At 38.4% G+C, this 22,578-nt stretch overlaps 1 protein-coding gene across 2 annotated transcripts in view; it reads right to left on the reverse strand.

The window, feature by feature from the left end:
• GABRB1 (gamma-aminobutyric acid type A receptor subunit beta1) overlaps positions 1 to 22,578 on the reverse strand; it is a 359,121-nt gene that overhangs the window by 17,830 nt on the left and 318,713 nt on the right. Inside the window, exons 6-8 of one of the 2 annotated variants that reach the window (XM_055341766.1) lie at positions 5,004 to 5,141; positions 4,715 to 4,867; positions 1,567 to 1,805 (exon numbers count right to left, since the gene is read on the reverse strand). In XM_055341766.1, coding sequence (XP_055197741.1) covers positions 1,567 to 1,805; positions 4,715 to 4,867; positions 5,004 to 5,141 — 530 coding nt within the window. Of the gene's footprint in view, positions 1 to 1,560; positions 1,806 to 4,714; positions 4,868 to 5,003; positions 5,142 to 22,578 lie in introns of both variants that reach the window. The other variant, XM_055341759.1, reaches the window with a different exon arrangement.

Raw genomic sequence — 22,578 nt, forward strand, 5'->3', positions numbered from 1 at the left:
CTCCTAGGAGTATAATTTTCTTTCCGAGGAAGATCAGAAGATTCTTGAGGGCAAGTATCATGCTTTCTCCTTCTCCCATAGAATCCAGCTTAATATTTCACATAAGAGTAAAAATGTATTTGGATGAGCTACTTTGGATCTTGACCATTTGGCTGAATCTGTTTGGTATTTTGCTCACTAGTTACCTGACAGTGTTTGTCCAGTTTTGGTGTCCCACCAAAATCATGAAGATACAACTTGGAAGATTTATAGTTTGGCTTCTGCCTGATTTTCCAACCACTTCTCAGTCTACATTTTCTCCCTCACTTGCTATACTCTTGCCACATTAGTCTTCTCTTGGTACTGGCCCACACCAAGCAATTCCTTCCTCAGAGTCTCTGTACTTTCATTTCCTCTGCGTGGAATAGGCACAGCATGGTTACTGCTGCTCACCTCTTAGGTCTCAGATCCACTGGTCATGTCTCAGACAGGTCTTTCTCATCACCTGCTCTACATTCCCATTCCTTGTTCCCTTGAATCTGCTCCAAATCATTCGCTTACCCATTTCTCTGTTTTATTTTCTTCAGAGGCACTTACTACAACCTGAAATTATCTTCTTAATACATTTTTACACGTTTATTGCCTGTCTTCCCACATTAGAATCTAAACTCTATGAGAGCTGAGCCAGGAACTTTGTCTCCTTCAGAGATATATTTCTAATGCTCAGAACAGAGGTTAAATAAATGAATATTTGTGTGTGCCATCCTGAAAACAATTTATAGTGGATATCGTATTTCAATGTACATAATTTGATTTCAGTGAAATGTGGCATAGAAGCAGAGGCTAAAGATATGTTCTCAAAGAATAAAAAGGGTATTAATTTTAGTTAATTCCACCCAGCAAAAGCATAGGTCATAGGATCTACCATTGTAAAGCAAAAGAAAAATAGTGACAATGTCTTATTTATAATGATAATAGCTAGCTATAGTGATAATGAGCACTATGTTCCAAGTATTGTTACAAATATTAGGCTTTAGAAAAATACTCATCTAGTTCACATAACAACTCTGTGAGGTAGGTATACTAAAATAATCTCTGTTTTATGGATGATCACACTGAGAAGAGAGGTTAGATGAGGAGTAACGTAGATTGATTTGCTTGAAGTTATAAAGCCAGTAGTAGTGGAGCTGGGAATCAAACTCAAGCAGTTTAACTCCAGTCTGTGTTTGTAACCAGTGGACTGTATTTCTTTATTTACACTTAGTACAGACTGATTCAGCGTAGTTCTCTCACTTATTTATCAAGCAAATATGGCATTATTCTTCTGTATAGAGTTTTACAACTACATAGTTTAGGAAGAATAATGGACTTGGAATTGAATTTTAGGCCCAGGTACATTATTAATTTATGTTAATTTCAACCTAACTTCTTTAATACTCAGTTCTCAAACATGGAAAAAGGAAGGGTATTTGAGCTATATTAAAGATATATTAATATACTTTTTTTCCGTTATGGGAGCCTTGAGAACCATGGTGCTAATACATTTTGGAAGAATATTGTTAGGAATATTTAATACATTACCTGAACTTTATTCATCTCCAGTTTGTTCTTTTCATTGGCGCTCTGGTCTTGTTTGCTAGCTCCCTTTTTCTGAGGGCCTTTTCCAAAGAAGATGTAATTTACAAAGGCATATTCCAGCAGAGCCAGGAACACAAACACAAAGCAACCCATCAGGTAAATATCAATCGCTTTGACATACGGGATCTTTGGCAAGGTCTCCCTGAGGTGAGTGCTGATGGTTGTCATTGTCAGCACAGTGGTGATTCCTACGAAACAGAAAGACACAGCTTAGCTGAATGTACTCATTAAGCTGCCCTTTAAAGAATGGGGAGACAGATGCAATTTCCGTAGTGGTGCCCCAGAATGATGGTAGTATTGCCATAAACCATTGGGCAGAAAAAGCAGACATTTTGAAAGACAAAGCTGCAGACTTCCCCCATACAGTCCATGAACAAATCATAAAACAGGATGTACCATTAATGGAGGGTTGGAAAACATTGTTTTAAAAAATAGTGCACATAGGAAAAAGAAAAGTAAATGGAAAGGCATATCAAAATCCCATTGATATGCTTACTGTCTACTGTCAAATGTCCTTTGTCCTGTTACACACCACATCTTCTTCCTTCTCTCAGCATCTCACTTTCCTACTAAATCTGTCCTTGGGATACTAATGCCCACAATGAAAGTTTGTGACCAGTCTGAGGTCAGTCCATTTATCTACAACACATCCAGGCCATAAGATCAGCATTACACATTGTTACACTAATAATGCATCATTCATAATGAGACGGCTCTAAAAGAAGAAGTACGTAAGAAAGTTCATGATTTGCATCAAGCACTTGATTTATGTAATTTTTAGATATAATCTTGTTGCTTTGGTTTTTCAAGTATTACCTTTACTTCTTGATTCCAGAGTCAAGAATGAATTAGTTCCCTGGAATCAAGAAAAGACTCTGAAAAATTCAACTTAGATTTGTTGAAGAAGATTAAGGCTGTAAACTTTCAAAAGGAAAATGATGTTTTGTCTATTTTGTTAAATGCAGCTTTCTTAACCATAGAATGTTTGCATGGCTGTATAATATTTGGTGATGATGATAGTGATGCTGAAATGTAACTAAGAAAAACAAGTTGCAAAAAGGAAGTTGGAACCTAATGTAGATAATTCATGCTGTAATACTAATATTACACATTTATATAGCATATTACACTTTTAAACACAGGTATGCTTTATATTATATGGCTGTAATGACAGCTTGCTGAGTATGATAGGGCAGGTATATTATTCCTGTTTTATAGCTGAATAAACAGATATTCTGAGATTAGTTATTTTGCTGTAGATCACCCAGCTAGGGGCAAAAAAGCAAGGAGGTGTTAAACAAAGGCATTTAAAATAAAGCAGAGATAGGATTAAACCTGAAATTTGATGACAGTCCTTAAAAATAAAGACAGGATATGTTAAAATGGACATTAAAGACAAAGGGCAGCTGGCAAAGAGAATGGGAGGTAGAAAATGAAAAGGGGAAAAAAAGAGTTTAGCACTCATTTACCTGTCAGATTATTTTAGATAAATTCCCTGATTTGATTATTCAACTTTTAAGAGAATAGTCAGGATTACCATATAGAAAGTTAAAATGATTCAGATCAGTGATGAATTCAAATGTGCTGCACTCTCATGAAATGTCATCATGAATGGTCTTACTTATTTCTTTCAATAAAAATTTAAATTTTGCCTAATATAATTCTAGTTCATAGAATTATGAACTAATAATCCTTAGCAGAAATAAACAGTTTATTTACCAATCCACTAATTGCACTTCCATTTTTACTCCTTGGTTTAAATTTTTAGGCAAGTTGGGTTAGTAAATAAATGCCTTTTTTATTTAGTTGTTTTAAAAGAGCACAGATTCATTTCAAAGAAAAGATTAAGTCAGCATTTTTATGTGCTGACATCTCTAATCAAAATATCATTAGCTTTGAGAATAGATGTGTAAAGAGAACCACAATTCATGATCTTGATAGTATTTATTCCCTGCTGTGCACATCATCTATTATTTTTTCCTTAACTTGTATTCATGGCCAAATAATACGTGCAGATTCATACCTGTGATGTGATACATTATTTGTTGGCTTTCCTTAGTTTTGAATGTTCAAAAGTTGAGAAGGGGCTTCCAGAACTTGACTTTGTGAGCCATTAGAAATTACTCAGCCATTAGAAATAAGCTAGAGAGATGACTATTGGTATAGGTGTGGAAGGATATACTGAGCGTCTAACTCAGTTTAGCAATCTCAAAAGAAGGGATGTGAATGTCAGTTTAGCTGGAAATGATGTTGTTATGTATTTGGTGTATGTGTGTGTGTGTGCGTGTGTGTGTATGCACGTATGTCTCTGCCTCTCTCTCTGTGTCTCTCATGAATAAATAAATAAAATCTTAAAGAAAAAGGACTCTGGGATTAAATAATGAGGCAGACCCACACATGCTCAGATTTATCAAACAGACCTTACATATTCTAACTTTCCAAGGAACCCTCTAAAGTCTCAAATATAGCCTTTCAGCTTGCAGCAATTACTCAGCCATGGCAAGATTAATTTTCAATTTTCTTCCCTGAGGAAGGAAGCCATTTTTATTCCACCCTGATCACAGATCATTAATACAGCTGATGAATGTCTGTGCCTTATTCAAGTGTGATGAGCTATGTTTAAGGGAAACTCAAATCTACATGACTTAACTTTAGTTAATGTTTGAAAGGTAGTATTGCCCAACAATTGACATAGCTTGTTAATAGTCACAAGGTTTAGCTTTTCTAAAATCCATTTGAGAATAATGAATTTTAATATTCTTTACTGTAAAAAGCAGGGACCAAAGAGGAAATCATCACAAAGTTAGTAAAAATTAGTATAATAAGAATTTAAAAGTAGACTCTAAGAAGCACTTATATAGTTAGTATTGAATATATTCCAAGATTTTGTTTTTTGGTAAAATGCTAAAAAGATATTTCATTGTAAAACATTCATCCTGAAAATGCTTACACTTAGGTGCTTTACTATCAAGGACCATTAACGGTCATCTCATTCTTTGACTTGCTCTGATAGACACCCGTGCCTATAATTTCTTACATTGGTTGGTTGGTTGAAGTTGAATTGTACTAGTTCTCTGCAGTGCTGGGAATGCATTACCTAGTGCAACTCTGGCTGCAGATGCATCATAGTTGATCCAAAAAGACACCCAGGACAGAATTGTAATCAGTGTGGAAGGCATGTAGGTTTGTAAAATGAAGTAACCAATGTTTCTCTTTAGACGAAAACTTAGTGACAGTCGTGGATATGCCCCTGAGTTAAAAAAAAAAAAAGAAAGAAAGAAAGAAAAGAAAAAAGAAAAAAAGAAAACAAAAATCAGATCTCCATTTGATAGGAATCATCCTTCTTTCACAGTGCTCCTACTTCATTTTGGGGAAAATATCCTCACCAGTTGTGAACTCCACTTTCTTGGATACCATCTTGTAGTCGACAATTGAAAACTGAGGAAGCTCAATTTTATTGACTCCAGTTACTGCTCCCTCTCCTCCATTCCAGTAAAACTCAATGTCATCCGTGGTATAGCCATCTGAAACCAAGAAATTTAGTATAGTTAAATAGAGTTCATTTGATCTAGAAATTCATTTTGAAGACAGTCTGGGAGCCAGATAGAAAATACCCAGCAAGTGATGGTAAGATGACAATACTTGAAATCAGGATGGCATATAGGTCTCACGATGAGAACTATTCCTGATGGGTTGGTTGATTGTGGCAGCACTGATAAGATGGATGCATCTGGCTTCGTGGACCTAAGCTCTGTGATCATCCAGTGATTTGTTATCACTGTTCTATATTTGCTTTTGCATCTACTAATGGGAACTCTTTGGTTAACTAGATAGCTAGGAGTGCCTGGTGGCTCAGTTGATTATGGGCCCGATTTTTTATTTGGGCTCAGGTCATGATCTACTGAGATCCCACATTTTGCTCCACACTGAGTGGGGAGTCAGCTTGGGATTTTTTCCCTTTGCCCCTGTACCTGCTTGCACGCATTCTGTTTCTCCCTAAAAGAAATTTAAAAAAAGGTAATAGGACAGCTGGATTCCAGTACCTGAGCATAGATTTTTAGTATACATCATTTAACAACAGTAATTATTGAGCACATATTTATTAAAAGGGAAACAGGAAGGGTAAAAGGATGGAGTATAATGAAAGACCAAATTTGTACATACCCATATATATGATCAGGACATTTAAAAAGTAAATATACATTTCTTTTAGAATATAAGCAAGCTTCCATTTTATATTTTTATTACATCTAATATATAGGTGAAAAATCCATATAGTTCTTAATTTAAGAAAAATTTGCATCTACTGATGGGAACTCTTTGGTTAACTAGATAGCTAGGAGTGCCTGGTGGTTCAGTTGATTATGGGCCCGATTTTTGATTTAAGAATTATATGAAAATTAAGAACTATATGAATTTTTCACCTAAAATTTAATTCAAGGTATATTTCACATACAATATTACATTTCAGGTTTCAGGTGATTGATAATTCTATACAGTATGCTTACTGCAGTAAGTGTGGAAGAACTATATGAATTCTTGATAATACTTGTATAGCTTAATATTTATGAGGGTGAGCTTTTGTTAGTTTAAGAGGAATGTGTAGAGGATTGTAGAGTGTATTAGAAAGGTCTATCCTAAAGTCTATTCTCTTTCCCTTTCCACTTCTGCTCCCACAGTGGCTTACCTGGATTATGGTCATTTAAAGGACTAACTTGTATAAAAACAATATATGGATATATTTAAAAATCTAAAAATCATTTAAGGCCATGGAAAGGTTTATTTGTCGCTTTCTACCTGGTAGAGACAAAGAAGATATTTCTAAGTTCATTTATATTTATATTCACTTCAAATAAAAAAGCATCAATTATTTTTTCCAGTAGAATTAATAGGATTTGTGTTTCAAAGATAACCATATAATGTAGTAGACATTATGCTGACCTACTTATGATTAAAGCCAGTAACGTTTTCTCAAGAGATTAAAAAAACAATATATTTAAAATTTAGAAGTGGAGTGCTACGTGCCAAAGGATCACCATCAACATATTATTGCAAGAATGTAAGAAATTTTAAGCTTTTCTTTTTTTGAGGGGAAATAAACCTGTCTTAACTTTATTGCTTTAAATTTTTCTAATTTCTCTTCAAGAAGCTCTTTTTTTGAATTCTGATTCTTAAACTCATTGAACCATAACTTTTATATTTATTTTTGTCACTCTATGGAGGTTATTATTTACTATGGTATGTCTCAATACATCTTGTTTTATTTCTCTTTAAAACTATTTCCTTTTAGGTCCAAGAACTTGCCTTTTCTTCAAAGGGTAATCTTCCAAGTGAAGACATAGAAATAGAAGATATTTACTTACTCTCTGGTGTCAGAGAGGCTGTAAGACCCTCTTTACCTAGTGGACTGAGAGTGATCTACATCTTATTGGCATATTGACTTATTGGTATATTGGGGGTTTATCCCAAATTTAGATAAGAGTCTGTAATCTGATAAGAACTTCTGAACTCAAGAGAGTCTTGAGTCAAGTCAAGGCTTGTCTTGAGAAGGCAAGCCACAGATTGGGAGAAAAAATATTTGTAAAAGACTTAAAACTCAACAATAAGAAAACAAACAACCTGATCAAAAAATGGGCCAAAGATACCTCACCAAAAAATATATACAAATGGCAAATAAGCATATGAAAAGATGCTCAATGTTATATATTTTCAGGGACACACAAATCAAAACAATAGAAAGATACCATTACACATGTATAGGAATGGTAAAAATCTGGAACACTAACACCACCAAATGCCGGATGTGAAGCAACAGGAATGCTTACTCATTGCTAGTGGGAAATTAAAATGGCACAGCCACTTTGGAAGACAGTTTTGCAGTTTCTTTAAGAAAACTAAACATACTCTTACCATGCCATCAAGTAATCAGTTGTGCTCCACAGTATTTACCCAAAGGAGTTGAAAACTTTTAATCATACAAAAACCTGCCACAGATGTTTATAGGAGCTTTATTCAAAATTGCTCAAACTTGGAAGCAACCAAGGCATCTGCCCTTTGGTAGGTGAATGGGTAAGTAAACTATGGTAACTTCAGACAATTGACTATTATTCAGCAACAAAAATAAATGGGCTGTCAAGCCAGGAAAAGACACGGAGGAAACTTATGTGCATGTTAGTAAGTTAAAGAAGCCAGTCTGAAAAGGCTACATCCTATATGATTCTATGTGACAGTCTAGAAAAGGCAAAACTATGGAGACACTAAAAAGATCAGTGATTGCCAGGGGTTAGAGGTGGGGAGGGATGAATAAGCAGAGTGCAGATGATTTTTAGGGCGGTGAAAATACTGCGTGGGACACTATAATGGTGGATACATGTCATTATACATTTGTCCAAATCCACAGAATGCATGACACTAAGAATGAACCCTGAGGTAAACTACAGACTTTGGGTGATTATGATGTGTCCATATAGGTTCATTAGCTATAACAAGTGTACCACTCAGGTAGGGGGGATGTTGATAATGGGGGAGGATGTTTAGGAGCAGGGGCCATATGGGATATCTCTATATCTTCCTCTTAATTTTCCTGTGAAACTAAAACGGCTCTAAAAAAAGTAAATTCTTTTAAAAAAATCTTCTAAAAAACTCCACAGAAACATATACATACATATGTATAGATAGATAAATACATAAATAAATATAATTTGATGGTAATTTCAGAGGATCATGGATCCCTCTGGATCCCATTTACGAGTTCTGGAATGAGAACCTCCTTTTTTGGGGAAAATGACTAGAGGCAATATGGCGGCTTAAATTCAACCCTGAGAGTCTGTCTCCCTTCCACTTCCAATCCAAAGTCCCACATGAAGTAGGATCTGATAATGTGAGGTTGCAACTCTGTTTGGATCTGGTGAACAATGGTGTCATCGGTTCTCCTTCCCACCCTCTCTGGGACTAGAGGGAGTCTGGAGACTGGATGGAGATTGGAACAGTGAGGTTAAAGCTGGGCACAAGGGCTCTTTGGGCCTATTAAATAAAGGGTACTAATAGCTGTGTGACTGGAGGAATTGTTTTTTCAGTCCTTTAAGGAGAGGTGGGGGGGTTAAAAAGGCTGTCTCAGAGAGAAAGACTACCACTTGGTGTATCAGCAGGAGAATGATCACTTACTAAGAGCTCACTCTACTTTTCACCTAGAACATTCTTTACATTTATGTTTCTCTGGCAGCTGGGCCCAAACCCCAAAGTGCATGCAGAAAAAAAATGTTTATAAGGAAATCCGAGAAGAAAAACAAGCAGAACATCCAGAGTAGATGGCTTCTAGTGAAAACAACCAGTGGTGGAAGCAGACAATAGTTTTAACTCTTCATTTCCCACACTTATTAAAAATATAGGAACACTCTATACATATTTATATATACATGCATATATATATGTACACTTAAATATATTAGAGCACAAAATCTTTCCTTGTGCTATAAAACCCATAGATTTTTAATAAAAGAGGTTTCAGACAAATTGAGAAGATGGTCACTGGTGAGGCCAGATTAATGTCTTAGAAGACAATTTGAAAGAAGTACCTCAAAGAGAACAAAATTATAGAAATTTGGAAAGTATGAAGAAAACATAATGGCTTTTAAACAAAGGGCATCTAGGAGATCTAGTCTATAAATAGTAGGCATCCTTGAAAGAAGAAGAGGAGTCATAATAAATAAAAAGAAAACACAAGTTCTCTTGAGCTTAATAAATAAATAAATAAATATTCTGCAGATCAAAAGTCTCATTGTATTAGGTAATTGTGATATCATTCCTAAACTCCAAGAATAGAAGAATAAGCTCAGAATTTTCCAGACAGAAAGTACAAGGTATTTTCAAAGGAAAACATATTGGACTTCTTATACTGAAAGGAAAGGCTATGGCATAACATCTACAGAATATCTATAGACAAAAAGGATAGCAAATGTGAGACCCAAGGGTCCCATTCCATGCCAAGATACTGCTTCTTTCCAGGGATGATATACAGAGATCAGAGAACAGATCACCCAGGGGCCTGTTTGAGGAAACTATTCTACAGAAAAGTCTAATCAAATGAATGAAGCAGGCTGGATAAATAACACATAGGGGCAATCACCTTGGAAACAGGGGGACTGTAAAGAATCATAAGACTACTTTGTTTCAGTTTGTGCAAACAAATTAGAAAATCTGAATGAAATAAATGATTTTCTTGTAAAAAAAATCTGCTAAGTTAAAATCAGGAGAGACACGGAAGATCAAAATAGCTTGATTTCACTTCCTACAAACAGACAGACACTCACTAGACTCAAATATTTAAGAACTTACAATTCTATTACTACTTAAACAGTTCCAAAGTAATGGTTAAGAATGAACACTTCCAAATTATTTTCACAAGGTAAGTAGAGCATATTAAACAAAATCTAGCAGTACATTAAATAATAAAGCACAGTGAGGATTATTCTAAGAGTGTAAATTGTTCAACATTAGAAAAGTCTAGTAACGTACTTCATTATATTAACAGATTTAAAGAGAAGGAGAACATATAATTATTTACAGAGGTGCCAAAGGGCATTTGACCAAACGTAATAGCCATTTAGTCTTTTAACAAAACAACGTCCCTCAATAAATATGAATAGGTGGACACTTCCTTACATAGTAAGATGTATCTATCTTGGTCTCAAAGTCAGCATCATGTTTATTGTGGAAACACTAGAACATTCCATAGAGTTGGGCTTTTATTTAATTCCATGAATTATTATAAATTTCAAATTAATTATAGTTTAACCTAGAAAATAAAACTATGTATGTACTAGAAGAAAATGAGGGAGAATTCTTTTATAATCCTGGCATTGAAGAGGCCTTTCTAACTGTAACACAACAACCAGAACTTATTAAAAAAAAAAAAGACAGAATTGTCTATATTAAAAAAAAAAAAACTCAGGCATTGCAAAACCCCATAAACAACATCAAAAGGAAATAATAAAAAATAATTAGGGATCCCCGGGTGGCGCAGCAGTTTAGCGCCTGCCTTTGGCCCAGGGCGCGATCCTGGAGACCCGGGATCGAATCCCACATCGGGCTCCCGGTGCATGCAGCCTGCTTCTCCGTCTGCCTACCTCTCTGCCTCTCTCTGTGTGTTTCTCATGAATAAATAAATAAAATCTTTAAAAAACAATAAATAAAAAATAAAAAATAATTATAGTGCATATTGCAGATAAGGGCTGTATTTCTTAATATATAGTTTCTACAAACAAAAAAAGAACCAAAAACTTAATGACAAAATGGAAAAAGGATATTAAAAGACAGTTCATTAAAAAGGGAAAAATGACCAATCTCAATCATAATAAGAAAGATACAAATTAAAATTAACAATATATCAAAATATATATATATATATTTTTGCCTGACAACCTGGCAAAAATCCACAAATTGATAACCCATTATGTTGCTGGGCATGTAGAGAAGCAAATATTGTCAGATATTGCTGGTGAGTGTCTAATAAATAAAATCTTAAAAAAAGAAAAGAAAAATTCTCCCCACCCCCCATTCCAAGTTCAGCTATAACATACTAACATTTGTGTGAAAAATGTGAGAAAAGCAAAAATATAATTATATATATTTGTATATGTATTAAAAAATAACTCTGGAAGTCAGAAGACAAACTAATAATTATATTCTCTGGGGGAACCTAAGTAGATGGGTGATAGGGATAGGAGGGAAATTTTCACTATGTTTATCTTGATATTTTTTATTTTTGAGTATGGCATGTATGTTAAAAACAAAATACTAAATTTTAAAAAAGGACATGGAGAAGATAAAGAATGGGGTTTATTTGAGAAAATTTTACCAGCAAAGATGTAGTGCAGTGCAAATTTCCCCAAATTCTCATTATCTCTTAGCTCAGGCTCATCAGAGGTAGACCGATTCTGTAGCTGAGATTCCAGTAGAGGGGAGGAGAGAGGAGCCCTGCCTTGTAATGCTTTACTTTCTAAGGGATTGGCTAGACTAGGTGACCATGTGACAATGGAAGGTCCCAGGGGAGGAAGTGGCCTGATCATAAAGTTACAGCCTTAGGAACTCAGCAACTGGGACCTGCCTGTGCTTCTGTGGGGTTAACTGAGATCTGCTGAGTCTGCTCTCTGCTGGGAAGGAGGAGATGAATGAGCTTCCAGGATCATCAGGACCGGTCTCTCTTCAGAGCCATAAAAGTGCCTTCTATCAACACAAAATCGGATCAGTTAAAAAATCCACTATGCCTCTGAGATGAAAACAAACCAACTGGCTTGGAAGAAGGAGAAGTGCTGATGCTAGGCCTGGGAAACATTTCTCCCATCCACCTTTTTTATGTGATGAACAATACTTCAGCAATATCCATTCAGGAAGATGGTGTGAGAGGTGAGAGGTTAAGCTTTTTCAAAATGATCGATGGAATCAAAATAAGTACAATTTAGTAAAAAAAAAAAATCCTTTAAAAAATCCAAGACAATATACCCCAAATTTAAAGCTCTCTTCTTGTCTGACCTGATCTGAGTGTGGGGTTTAGACTAGCATACCCCATACACTTTGCTCACCTTTATGTGGGGCTGGACTGGTTTTCATGCAGACAGGTCCTTGTTAGTCACATTTCACAAAGAGATACTGTCCTATTCTGAGCTAGACTACACATGATTTTGCTCTTAGTTGGCAACGTATTTAAACTGTAATTATTTGTTAGGGGGGAGGTTCTTAAACCTAGTGTCTAGAGACTTTCTGTGGAGAGACATACTATTTATAGATCAAAGCCTGAATATAAACTGTTGCCTTTGTCCCAGTTTGGGGATGGATTCACCTATAGCTTTTGACCTCATTAAGCCTCTATCATTACTCTGTGGCCCTTGGTGGCCTGTTTCTAGTAGGAGTGAAAACAGGGCTGATCAAACACAGTTTCTATGTGAGCTTCTATGTGCTGCTCATCAGAGACATCTGCTTGCTCACCTCCCCTTCCCAAGGGCCCTAATATAAGGCCTTTGCTGACTCTTGTCCCCTGCCATGGACAACTCTGGATTCTACCTCTCGTCTTCCTGGATATCCATCAGGACCTCTGCTGAAGCACCAACTGCCTCTAAATTGGCAGGGCAAATCAATGGAAACTACATTTAACATTCCAATACACCTATTTTTGAGAGTCTACTGTGTGTCAAGCACTATTCTAGTCACTAAAGATATACAGTGGGTCAGACTTGACACTGTTTTTCAGGATCCCGTGGTCTAATAGCAGGCTGAGCAAACTGTTAACCTCAGGGGGTTAGAGATGGCTTTGCAGAGGATTTGGCCGGACAGATGGAGCAGGCCTGCCTGCCAGAGGGAATAACAGGTAGAGGGAATAACATATAGAGGGAATAACATAACATTAGGATGATGTCAGTGGGAAACTGTGATTTACTTCATAAAATTTACTCAATAAGCAACTCAACTTTAGCAGGAAAACTGAAATTTAAAGGGCAAAGTTAAATATATACAAACATTATAAAATCTTCAAAGATTTCAGTATGCAAAGGTAAAAGTGGGCTGAGAAGAGTAAAGGGATTGGTAGCCGTGACTGAGTGTAGGAAGAAGAGTAGGCAGACACCTAAGGCAACTAGTCACAGCTCTTCCTGTTTCCAACTGACTTTTATCAACTCAACTACGCACTTGCCTTGAACACACAAAACCGTGTTGAATTTTACTTGGCTTCTTTGTCTTTCTCCTACAGGCCCTGAGTTCCTTGAAGTCAGGGACTGGTTTCATTCCTTTCTGTACCTCAGTGCCTAGCCTACGCCCCAAGTCCCTAGCAGATAGTCAGTATCTAATAAAAGTTTGTAGACTGCTGAATTCTTGCTTCTTATCATTAGGACTCCTGGCTTTGTGTTACCGACCTTACCTTGACAACCAGGCACTCACCCATACGTGAATCTCCATTCCATGAGTAGGTATTTATCGAGTGCTGACTGTGTGCCAGGGGCTGGAAAATTATGGGAGGTATAGTGATAAATAAAACTGTCGGGGCTCTTGTTTTCTGGGAGCTTGTAAATGTCATCTAACATGCTAGATATTTCACCCCAGAATTCATTTGGTGTCAGATACGATGTGTGTTGGCTTTCACTAGTATGTGTAGTATGTGTTCTGATCTTATTCAGGAAAGACAACTACGTTTCCCAGATTCCTTTGCAACTGAGTATGGATGGGACTCAGGTTCCCTGGATTAGATGGAGTTAAGTGAAGTCAGAGGTGGTATTTGACATACTCATTTTGTTGGCATAGCTCATATAGTATATCGATGGCTCTGGAACCAGGAATTCTGGTTTTAGCTTTTGTGGCCCTCAATTCAACATGGTGATAGATGCTACCTGATGACCAGCTTCCTGATTGTGGCGGTGCTGTCGGTTTCCTTGGGGGGCAAGTCTGCACTGTGGCTCTGGGGGCCACTTCCAGTGGCCCAGCCTGGAGCCTACAACTCCAGTCCTTTAATTTTGTAGGTACCACTTCCCTATATTAAATCCCTTTCAGCTTAAGTGAGCCAAATGGGCTTCTGTTATCTGTAATAGAAACTGGATTGATACATCTTCTTTTTCTTCTAGGGAAGACTTATCTGCTCCAGGTTTGGGATTACCTGAGCTTTTCAGTAAAACCTCCGTGATGGCCTGTGCCAGCCATCCATTCGGTGTTTCTGTGCCTCACGTTCCACCTTCCTTCCATACACGGTGGGTGCTGCTGGGCTGGACTCCTGGTCTCGCTGGCTTCCTGTCAGATGTGGCCCCTTGGAAGGGCCGTGTGAAGCGTAGAAGGACGGGGAAGGGAGGGCCTGAATTCTGGCTCTAGCTGTGTGGTAGTGTCACAGCGGGGTGATGGTGCGGGAGCAGGAGGGGGATCCCAGCTACTTGAAGCTGGGCAGAGGCAGCGCCTCGTCTGGCAATTCCACTGTATCTAGAATAGCATCTCCGGTGGGATCCCAGGGACTGGGACGCGGCCTCCAGCACGGGAAGGAGGGGCACGTCAGCTGTTTCCTTTGCCCCTTCAGCAACCACTTCTCCTTCTCCCTTTTGCTTTTCTAGCCCTTCCAATTTTTATAACCAATTCTATTAAATTACCTTTTTTTTTTGAGAAAACTTGAGGGATTTCTGCTTTCTTGATGGGCTCCCATCAGTTTCATGGTACATCTGATTGCTGAATATTTCATCTGTTTATATAGCTTTGTGTTTATCTCTGCCATTTATGTCCTCCAGCCCTCATTATACATACCTTATGAAAGCAAAGACCTTCTTTTATTCATTTAAAAAAAAATTCCTGATGCATAGAACAGGTTCTGTCTAGCATCCAATACATAGTTTCAGATAAATGAATTAGTGAATATCATTTGCAGCCTAGAGGCCTAAATGGGTTGCCCCAACCTGGTAACCCGGTACAGGTAACTTGATCGGTAGCATTCTTGAGCTGGATTTATTCCTTGATTAGGATGCTTCTGCTCACAGGGGCCTTGCAGGTGGGTTAGGCATTCAGGAAATGGGAAAAGCTGCTTGTTAATTTTAGCCTTACTGAGTAATTAGGTGACAAATTACAACCTCAAGCTGGTTTTTTGAGTCATGGGATCCTACAGGAGAAATGTAAGCAATAATTAGAATGGCGAGTCCTGAGATGGTCTGTAGCTTGGGGTTGAGAGGGGAGCCGAGACGGCTCCGCCCCTTGCCTCCAGTTCTGAAGAGCAGCAGAACACTTCAGTGCCATGCACAGCCGAAGAGCTGGAAGAGGGCCATGCACCTATACAGACTTGAATAGCAGTCAACTGTTTATACGGTCGGTGGTCTGGGTCTTTATTTCCAAGTTCACTTGCACTTTGTTTAACTAAAACCCGTTAGGCTTAGTGTTCAAGGTACTGAGATAATTACACATGATTTGGGGGAAAAAGAAAATGCTCACTCCATTTCAGGTAGAAGTTTGAGTTCTCCTGAGAGCAATAATGGCAACTGGATCCAAAGGAAAGAATAGGGGCCTAGAAATTCACTATTATTCAAAGGTTACACAAGAACATTTTGCCTCAGAGAGCGAACATCAATTTACTCACACCTAAACAACCTATTTACCAAAGGCTTTCCTTTATGAACCAGTGACTTCACACGGCGCCTCAAAGCCTAAACACTTGGATACCAAGGATATTGTTTCCTAGCAACAATAACTACACAGAAGCTCTTAAAATTTCCTCTCAGCCCCTGGGGACTTCGTAGCGGTGCAGCAAGTACAGATAAAATTAAGTCGATGTCAATGGATAAAGATGCATGGAGCTAGTACGAATGTAGAAGTATCTGGATGTTAGTGTTTCTTATTTGAAACACTCTATTTTGGATACGTTTTCTAATCTGAAAATAAAAATGACTCCCCACTGGGCTTAATAGACCCGAGAGGATGGGCTAAAATTGTACTTAAATTGTGTTTTAGAGAATGTAGATATTTAAGCTTCTCATCCATGAGTGGGCGCCAGTAATGTACCTCCCTTTGAGGAGCAGCCATCGCCTCACCTCACGTTTCCTAGTGTGGAGCGTGATGGGCCGAGGCCCATTGTTAAAATATCAACCCCTTTGCTGCGCTGGCTGGCTCAAGATTAGGCACTGATCCAGGTCTAAAACAATCAGCTCACAGCAATCCCCTGATCAATGATTTCTTAGAAATAGAGAGGTGGCCCAAATCGGTTCGCTTCCAGGGAAATCTGGGACTTTTGTTCAAAAGTTAGAGGAGAGATTTGCCCCTCTCTTTTAGCTGTCAGCACACAGGGAATGTGGCGCGGAAGGTGGCCGGTCCGATACAGGAGCCAATATGTTCCCCTCCTACATTGGCCAGTCCCTACTTGCACTAACTTGAAGAGTCCTAGATCCCCTTCATGATCAGCATTTCAGCTATTGTTAGAAAATGACCTACTGAAACAAACCTGGTAGGGTGCCACTCTCTAGTTCCTCCTTCTCCTTCTCCCCAAGGGCAGAAATATTAGGAGTTAATCGGTATCTCTGTTCTTTGAGCTTTGTAGGTATTTGTAATTGTGCGTCTCAGCCGCAGGTGACAGGGATGTCACCTGAGTGTCATCCTTCCAATGCCTACAAATCTCTTACAAGGTTTATACTAAAAGCTACTTTGGATTCCTTGCTCGCCCACATTTGTGTCTCTGTGATATCCTAAGGAGCACAAAGCAAACTATGGAAGACATACTTTGAAACTATTCTCATAGTATTAAAAATCTTTAAGTACAAATCTGTGCAGCAACCCACTTCACGTTTGGCTCCTGTCTGACAGATGCTGTCTGAGTGGTCATCCAGTCCCTAGGGATGGCTATCGATCCTTGATTCGGTTTGTAGGTAATCGTTGGAAAATATGTCCTCATAATAGATAAAAATTCATCTTCTTGGAGGGCATTCACTGTTTGATCCGTGTCTACCCCTGGTGTTAATAGAAGACAAACCCAGTACCTTTTCTATGTGGTAGCGCCACCCAGTTCTTGAGGACACTCTGCACCACCCCTTTCAATCTTTCATTCTCCTGGCTCTGGTCTTTCCTGGGATATCCTGTCTACAAAGCTTTTCCTCTGCTAGTAGTTTCCAGTTTGTTTATGGGCTCCTTGACCTGCGGAGTCCCAAACTGAGAGGGGGGGAATGTTGACCTCGTCTCTTCTACCTCTCGGAGGTAGCTGACTCCTTTCCTGCACCCCCAGCGTTAATCCTGCCCTGGTCATGGAGCCACTCCTGACTGACCTGGAATCACACCACTTCATTCAGATTTGGAATCTTAGAGTCATCTTTTCTAGTTTCTTAAGCATCCCCCGAGGAGCCCCTTTTATTTTCAGCCGGATCTAGGACTTGATGCCCGGGATTCTACTCACTCCCCTCACGCCTTGGTACCTCCTATGTCTGGCCCATATGGGAATTCCCAGAATGAGTTTTCAAGAGTCCTGCTCTTTTATATCTGATTGCTTAATACAGCCTGGTCCATTCATCCTTACATATGCTAGATCATCTCCACTTAAAGACTTTTATGCCCCAGGCACTTTTGCATTTGGAGACACATTTCTCATATTTTATTAACTATATTAAAATGCATTAATATCCCATGTTAAACATAATTTACATGTCACTATAAAAGCACTGGGTTTTAGCTGACTTGTTAATGTTATATTTGTTTTAAGATTGTAGTTTTCTCTATGTATTTTTGAGCCAATTAATTTAAGACCCTTGAGAAACTCATGGCATGAAGACACTGCCTATAGTGCTTGATGGCAAAGTGGTTTGGCTGGATCCCAGATACCAATAGGGCTTTAGTGCATTGCGTAAGATCTCTTTCCAAGGTTTCTTTATCTGGAATATATCCAGTTACGCTTAAATTTCTCACTGCTGGGTATCCTGCTATGATCATCAGATCTCCTGATTCTAATTGTTGGCCCGTCCTGAATTCTAAATTAGCCAACCACCTATAATTTCGTAGGATAAAGTTTACTGGCAGGTTGGACTGCCTCAGTAGCTACACCCTTGGGTTGTCCAGGGGCCACCTCTGAGACTGAGCATCTGTCTGACCCTATTCCCACCTTTTTTTTTTAAGATTTTATTTATTTATTCATGAGAGACAGGGAGAGAGAGGCAGAGACACAGGCAGAGGAAGAAGCAGGCTCCATGCAGTGAGTCTGACGTGGGACTCAATCCCGGGTCTCGATCCCGGGTCTCCAGGATCACGCCCTGGGCTGAAGGCAGTGCTAAACCGCGGGGCCATCGGGGCTGCCCTTATTCCCACCTTCTGTATCATTTTCCTGGCCCCATGCTGATGAGATGCTTATATATTAACGGTTTTAGCCTCGAGTCTGTATCTCTGTATTTATCACATTTTCCTGATTCAGTGATTTTGCAAGCCTATCAAATAAGAAAGCGAGCTCTGTGTTGACTTGTGTTTATAGAGAAATTGAGCTGCATGTCAATTACTGACTCCCCTTCTATGGGGTCCAGGGCTAGAATCCTGTCCAGATTGAATCAGTCTCATCAGACTAGGTGCTTTAGGATTTTCCTTTCTTCCCTTCTGGAAAAATGGAATGGAATATTCCATGCTGTCACCACCAATAACCATTTGGGGTACTAATGTAAGTCTGTAGGCTCATGATAATAACCTTCCCTTCACAATGTCAAGTTTCCTTTAATAAGTGCTAATTAATTTATGTAGGTGCATATGCTTTAGGGATATTTTTGGTCACAGATGAGAACTAGTGGTGCTCTGTTGCCAAAATCAGTGGTGGGGTAAAAGATAATTGCAACTGAAATCTTAAAATCTTATTATGAAATGTTTGTCTTATATGTTGGTTACCAATATAATTTTCTCAAAACAAACGGCCAGCAGCCATCTATATTTTATTTGTCTTAATAATCTAAGGGAGGATATTTTATGTCTCAGAAAAAAATTCTTATCCACTTCTTTCCAGTTTACATTAACAATCATGGAGTAGATCTTTCTGGGATATTTATGGTAAATTTTTTATAGTCTTGAAACCCTTTTACATTGTATATATATTTAATGAACATACCAACTCCCTGTATACTCCCTCCTTAAAAATAATAACTTGGGTAAAAGATGGAAATAAACATGACTGTTAACCCTTGTTTCTAAGTCCTGCCAGGATATGGGTACACCTTTCTTGAAGATAAATTTCACAGTATTTCAACCAAATAAAACGTGTACTCTTTGTAAAGTTCTGTGAGAACTCTCTGTTCCAAAATTGAGACAGTTTTTTTGTTAATACAGCTGTCACAGAAAGGAGAGGCCTTGCTTAATCAACTCATCTCAAATGAGGTCTTGGAGTTACGGTGGTTAGATGTCACCACCTTTGCCAGCAATTTCTGCTCTGGATATAAAGGAAGATCAAAACTCCTCTCCATTTTGAAACAGCTGTTTGGTTGTGGTCCTTTATGCCCATATTCTCTAAGTGGTCGGATGACAACATTCACTTGAACACATGAAGAAAGGATTAACCCATAAGCAGAGGATCCAGTACGTCAATATCAGAATGTCATTTAAGATAGTTTTAAAATCCTATTTAAGACCGTACATTATTTAAGAACGCTTGATCTAGAGGCACCTGGGTGGCTCACTCAGTTAAGCTCCTGGCTCTTGGTTTCAACTCAAATCTCATGCGTTGTGGGACTGAGCCCCCATAGGGCTCCATGCTCAGTGGGGAGTCTGCTTTAAGATTCCCTCCTTCTCCCTCCTCCTTCCTCCCCACTAGCATGTGCCCCTTTTCTCTCTCACATAAATCTTTAAAAAAATGCTTGATCTATTGGGCATCCTTAAAGTTGTAAATAATTGTTTTATTTAAAATAAAAAGGGGCACCTGGGTGGCTCAGTTTGGTTAAGTATCTGCCTTCAGCTCAGGTCACGATTCTAGGGTCCTGGATCAAGCCCCATGTGGGGCTCTCTGCTCAGTGGGGAGTCTGCTTCTCCTTCTCCCTCTGCCCCTCCCCCTGCTCATGCTCTCTCTCTCTCTCAAATAAATAAAATCTTAAAAAAATAAAAGAATACAAAATGAAATCAAGCCTAGGGAAAGAGTTCACCTCTGAATTTGGTAAACACCCAGTATGCTACATGTAGCCTTATTTCTAAAAGTGTAAATTTTCAGGGCACCTGGGTGGCTCAGTGGTTGCACATCTGCCTTTGGCTGGGGTCATGACCCCAGGGTTGTGGGATCAAGCCTTACACTGGGCTCCCTCTCCCTGCCTCTCCCTCTCCCTCCACCCCTGTCGCTCACTGTCTCTCAAATGAATAAATAAAATCCTAAAAAGGGCAGCCCGGGGGGCCTAGCAGTTTGGCGCCTGCCTTCACCCCAGGGCGTGATCCTGGAGACCCGGGATCGAGTCCCACGTCGGGATCCCTGCATAGAGCCTGCTTCTCCCTCTGCCTGTGTCTCTGCCTCTCTCTGTGTGTGTCTCTCATGAATAAATAAATAAATCTTAAAATAAATAAAGCGTAAATTATCTCTGAAGATAATAAGATTGTGAACAAGTAAAGTAGAAACCAAGGCAATTACCAACTAATCCACATGTAATACTACTTTACCCTTATTGCTCTGGCAATGTTGCTGCTGGCCTAAACCCAGATTAATAGTTTAGATGATAACGTCAGTTATCTAGTTTAATTTTCATGACCACTTTGTATCCAAAATATGGAAAACAATTCAGAATATCTTTATGGAATTTTTAATTTTTATTTTGAAGAGTCATGTGCATCCTAGTCTGACTGCTTGTGAGTTCACCCCTGAATAGCTACTGAAAAATTCCTCTTTCCTTTTTCTTAGAGTGCCACTTTTTACTGAGAAATTTGATGATAAGAAATAATGATTTGTCAATAAAACACATTTTGGGAGAACCTATTAAAATTAAATTTAAAAAAACTCCACCCAAACAACTTATGGTAAAATCTTTATGGTATGCTGTTAAGAGAAAACAAGCATTGAAAAATATATGTGTGTATATAATCAAGAATATATATAGAATACAAATAGTGGTTATTTACAGATGTTAGGATTATAGGTGATTTTTTAATTGAATTTTTTAAATTTAAATACAAGTTAGTTAACATACTGTGTAGTATTAGTTTCAGGAGAAGAATTTAGTGATTCATCACTCACATATTACACTCAGTGCTCATCCCAACAAGTGCGCTCCATGACCTATTTAGTCCATCCTTCCACCTCTCTTCCTTCTTCAACCCTCAATTTGTTCTCTATGTTCAAGAGCCTCTTATGGTTTGCCTCCCTTTCCTTTTTATCTTATTTATTTTTCCTTCCCTTCCCCTATATTCATCTATTTTGTTTATTAAATTCCACATATGAGTGAAATCATATGGTATTTGTCTTTCTCTAATTCACTGCACTTAGCATAACACATTTTGGTTCTATCCATGTTGTTGCAAATGGCAAAATTTCATTCTTTTTAATCACCAAGTAATATTCACATATATTTATCCATCAGTTGAATATTTGGGCTTTTTCCATAATTTGGCTATTATTGATAATGCTGCTATAAACATTGGAGTGCATGTGCCCCTTTCAATCAGCACTTCTGTATCCTTTAGATAAATACCCAGTAGTGCAATTGCTTGGTCATAGAGTAATTTTATTCTTAATTTTTCGGGGAAACTCCATACTGTTCTCCAGAGTGGCTGCACCAGTTTGTATTCCCACCAAAAGCACAAAAGGATTCCCCTCTCTTCACATCTTTGCCAACATCTGTTGTTTCCTGCATTGTTAATATTAGCCATTCTGACAGGTGGGAGGTGATATCTCATTGTGGTTTTGATTTGTATTTCCTTGATGATGGGTGATGTTGAGCTTCTTTTCATGTGTCTATTGGCCATCTGGATGTCTTCTTTTTTTTTTTATTTATTTATGATAGTCACACACACAGAGAGAGAGAGGCAGAGACACAGGCAGAGGGAGAAGCAGGCTCCATGCACCAGGAGCCCGACGTGGGATTCGATCCCGGGTCTCCAGGATCGCGCCCTGGGCCAAAGGCAGGTGCCAAACCGCTGCGCCACCCAGGGATCCCTGGATGTCTTCTTTTTAAAAGTGTCTATTCTTGTCTTCTGGCCATTTCTTACCTGGATTATTTGTTTTATGGGTGTTGAGTTTGATAAGTTCTTCATAGATCTTGGATACTAGCTCTTCTGCTGTTATTCATAAATATATTTTTCCATTCCAAAGGATGGCTTTTAGTTGTGTTGTTTCCTTTGTTGTGCAGAAGCTATTTATCTTGATGAAATCCCAATAGTTCATTTTTGCTTTTGTTTCCTTTGTCTCCAGAGATGTGTCTAATAAAAAGCTGCTACGGCAAAGGTCAAAGAGGTTGCTGCCTGTGTTCTTCTGTAGGATTTTGATGGTTTCCTATCTTACATTTAAGTCTTTCATCCATTTAGAATTTATTTTTG

The sequence above is a fragment of the Nyctereutes procyonoides genome, unplaced genomic scaffold, assembly GCF_905146905.1.
Source record: "Nyctereutes procyonoides isolate TBG_1078 unplaced genomic scaffold, NYPRO_anot_genome, whole genome shotgun sequence".
Taxonomy (NCBI): Eukaryota; Metazoa; Chordata; class Mammalia; order Carnivora; family Canidae; genus Nyctereutes; species Nyctereutes procyonoides.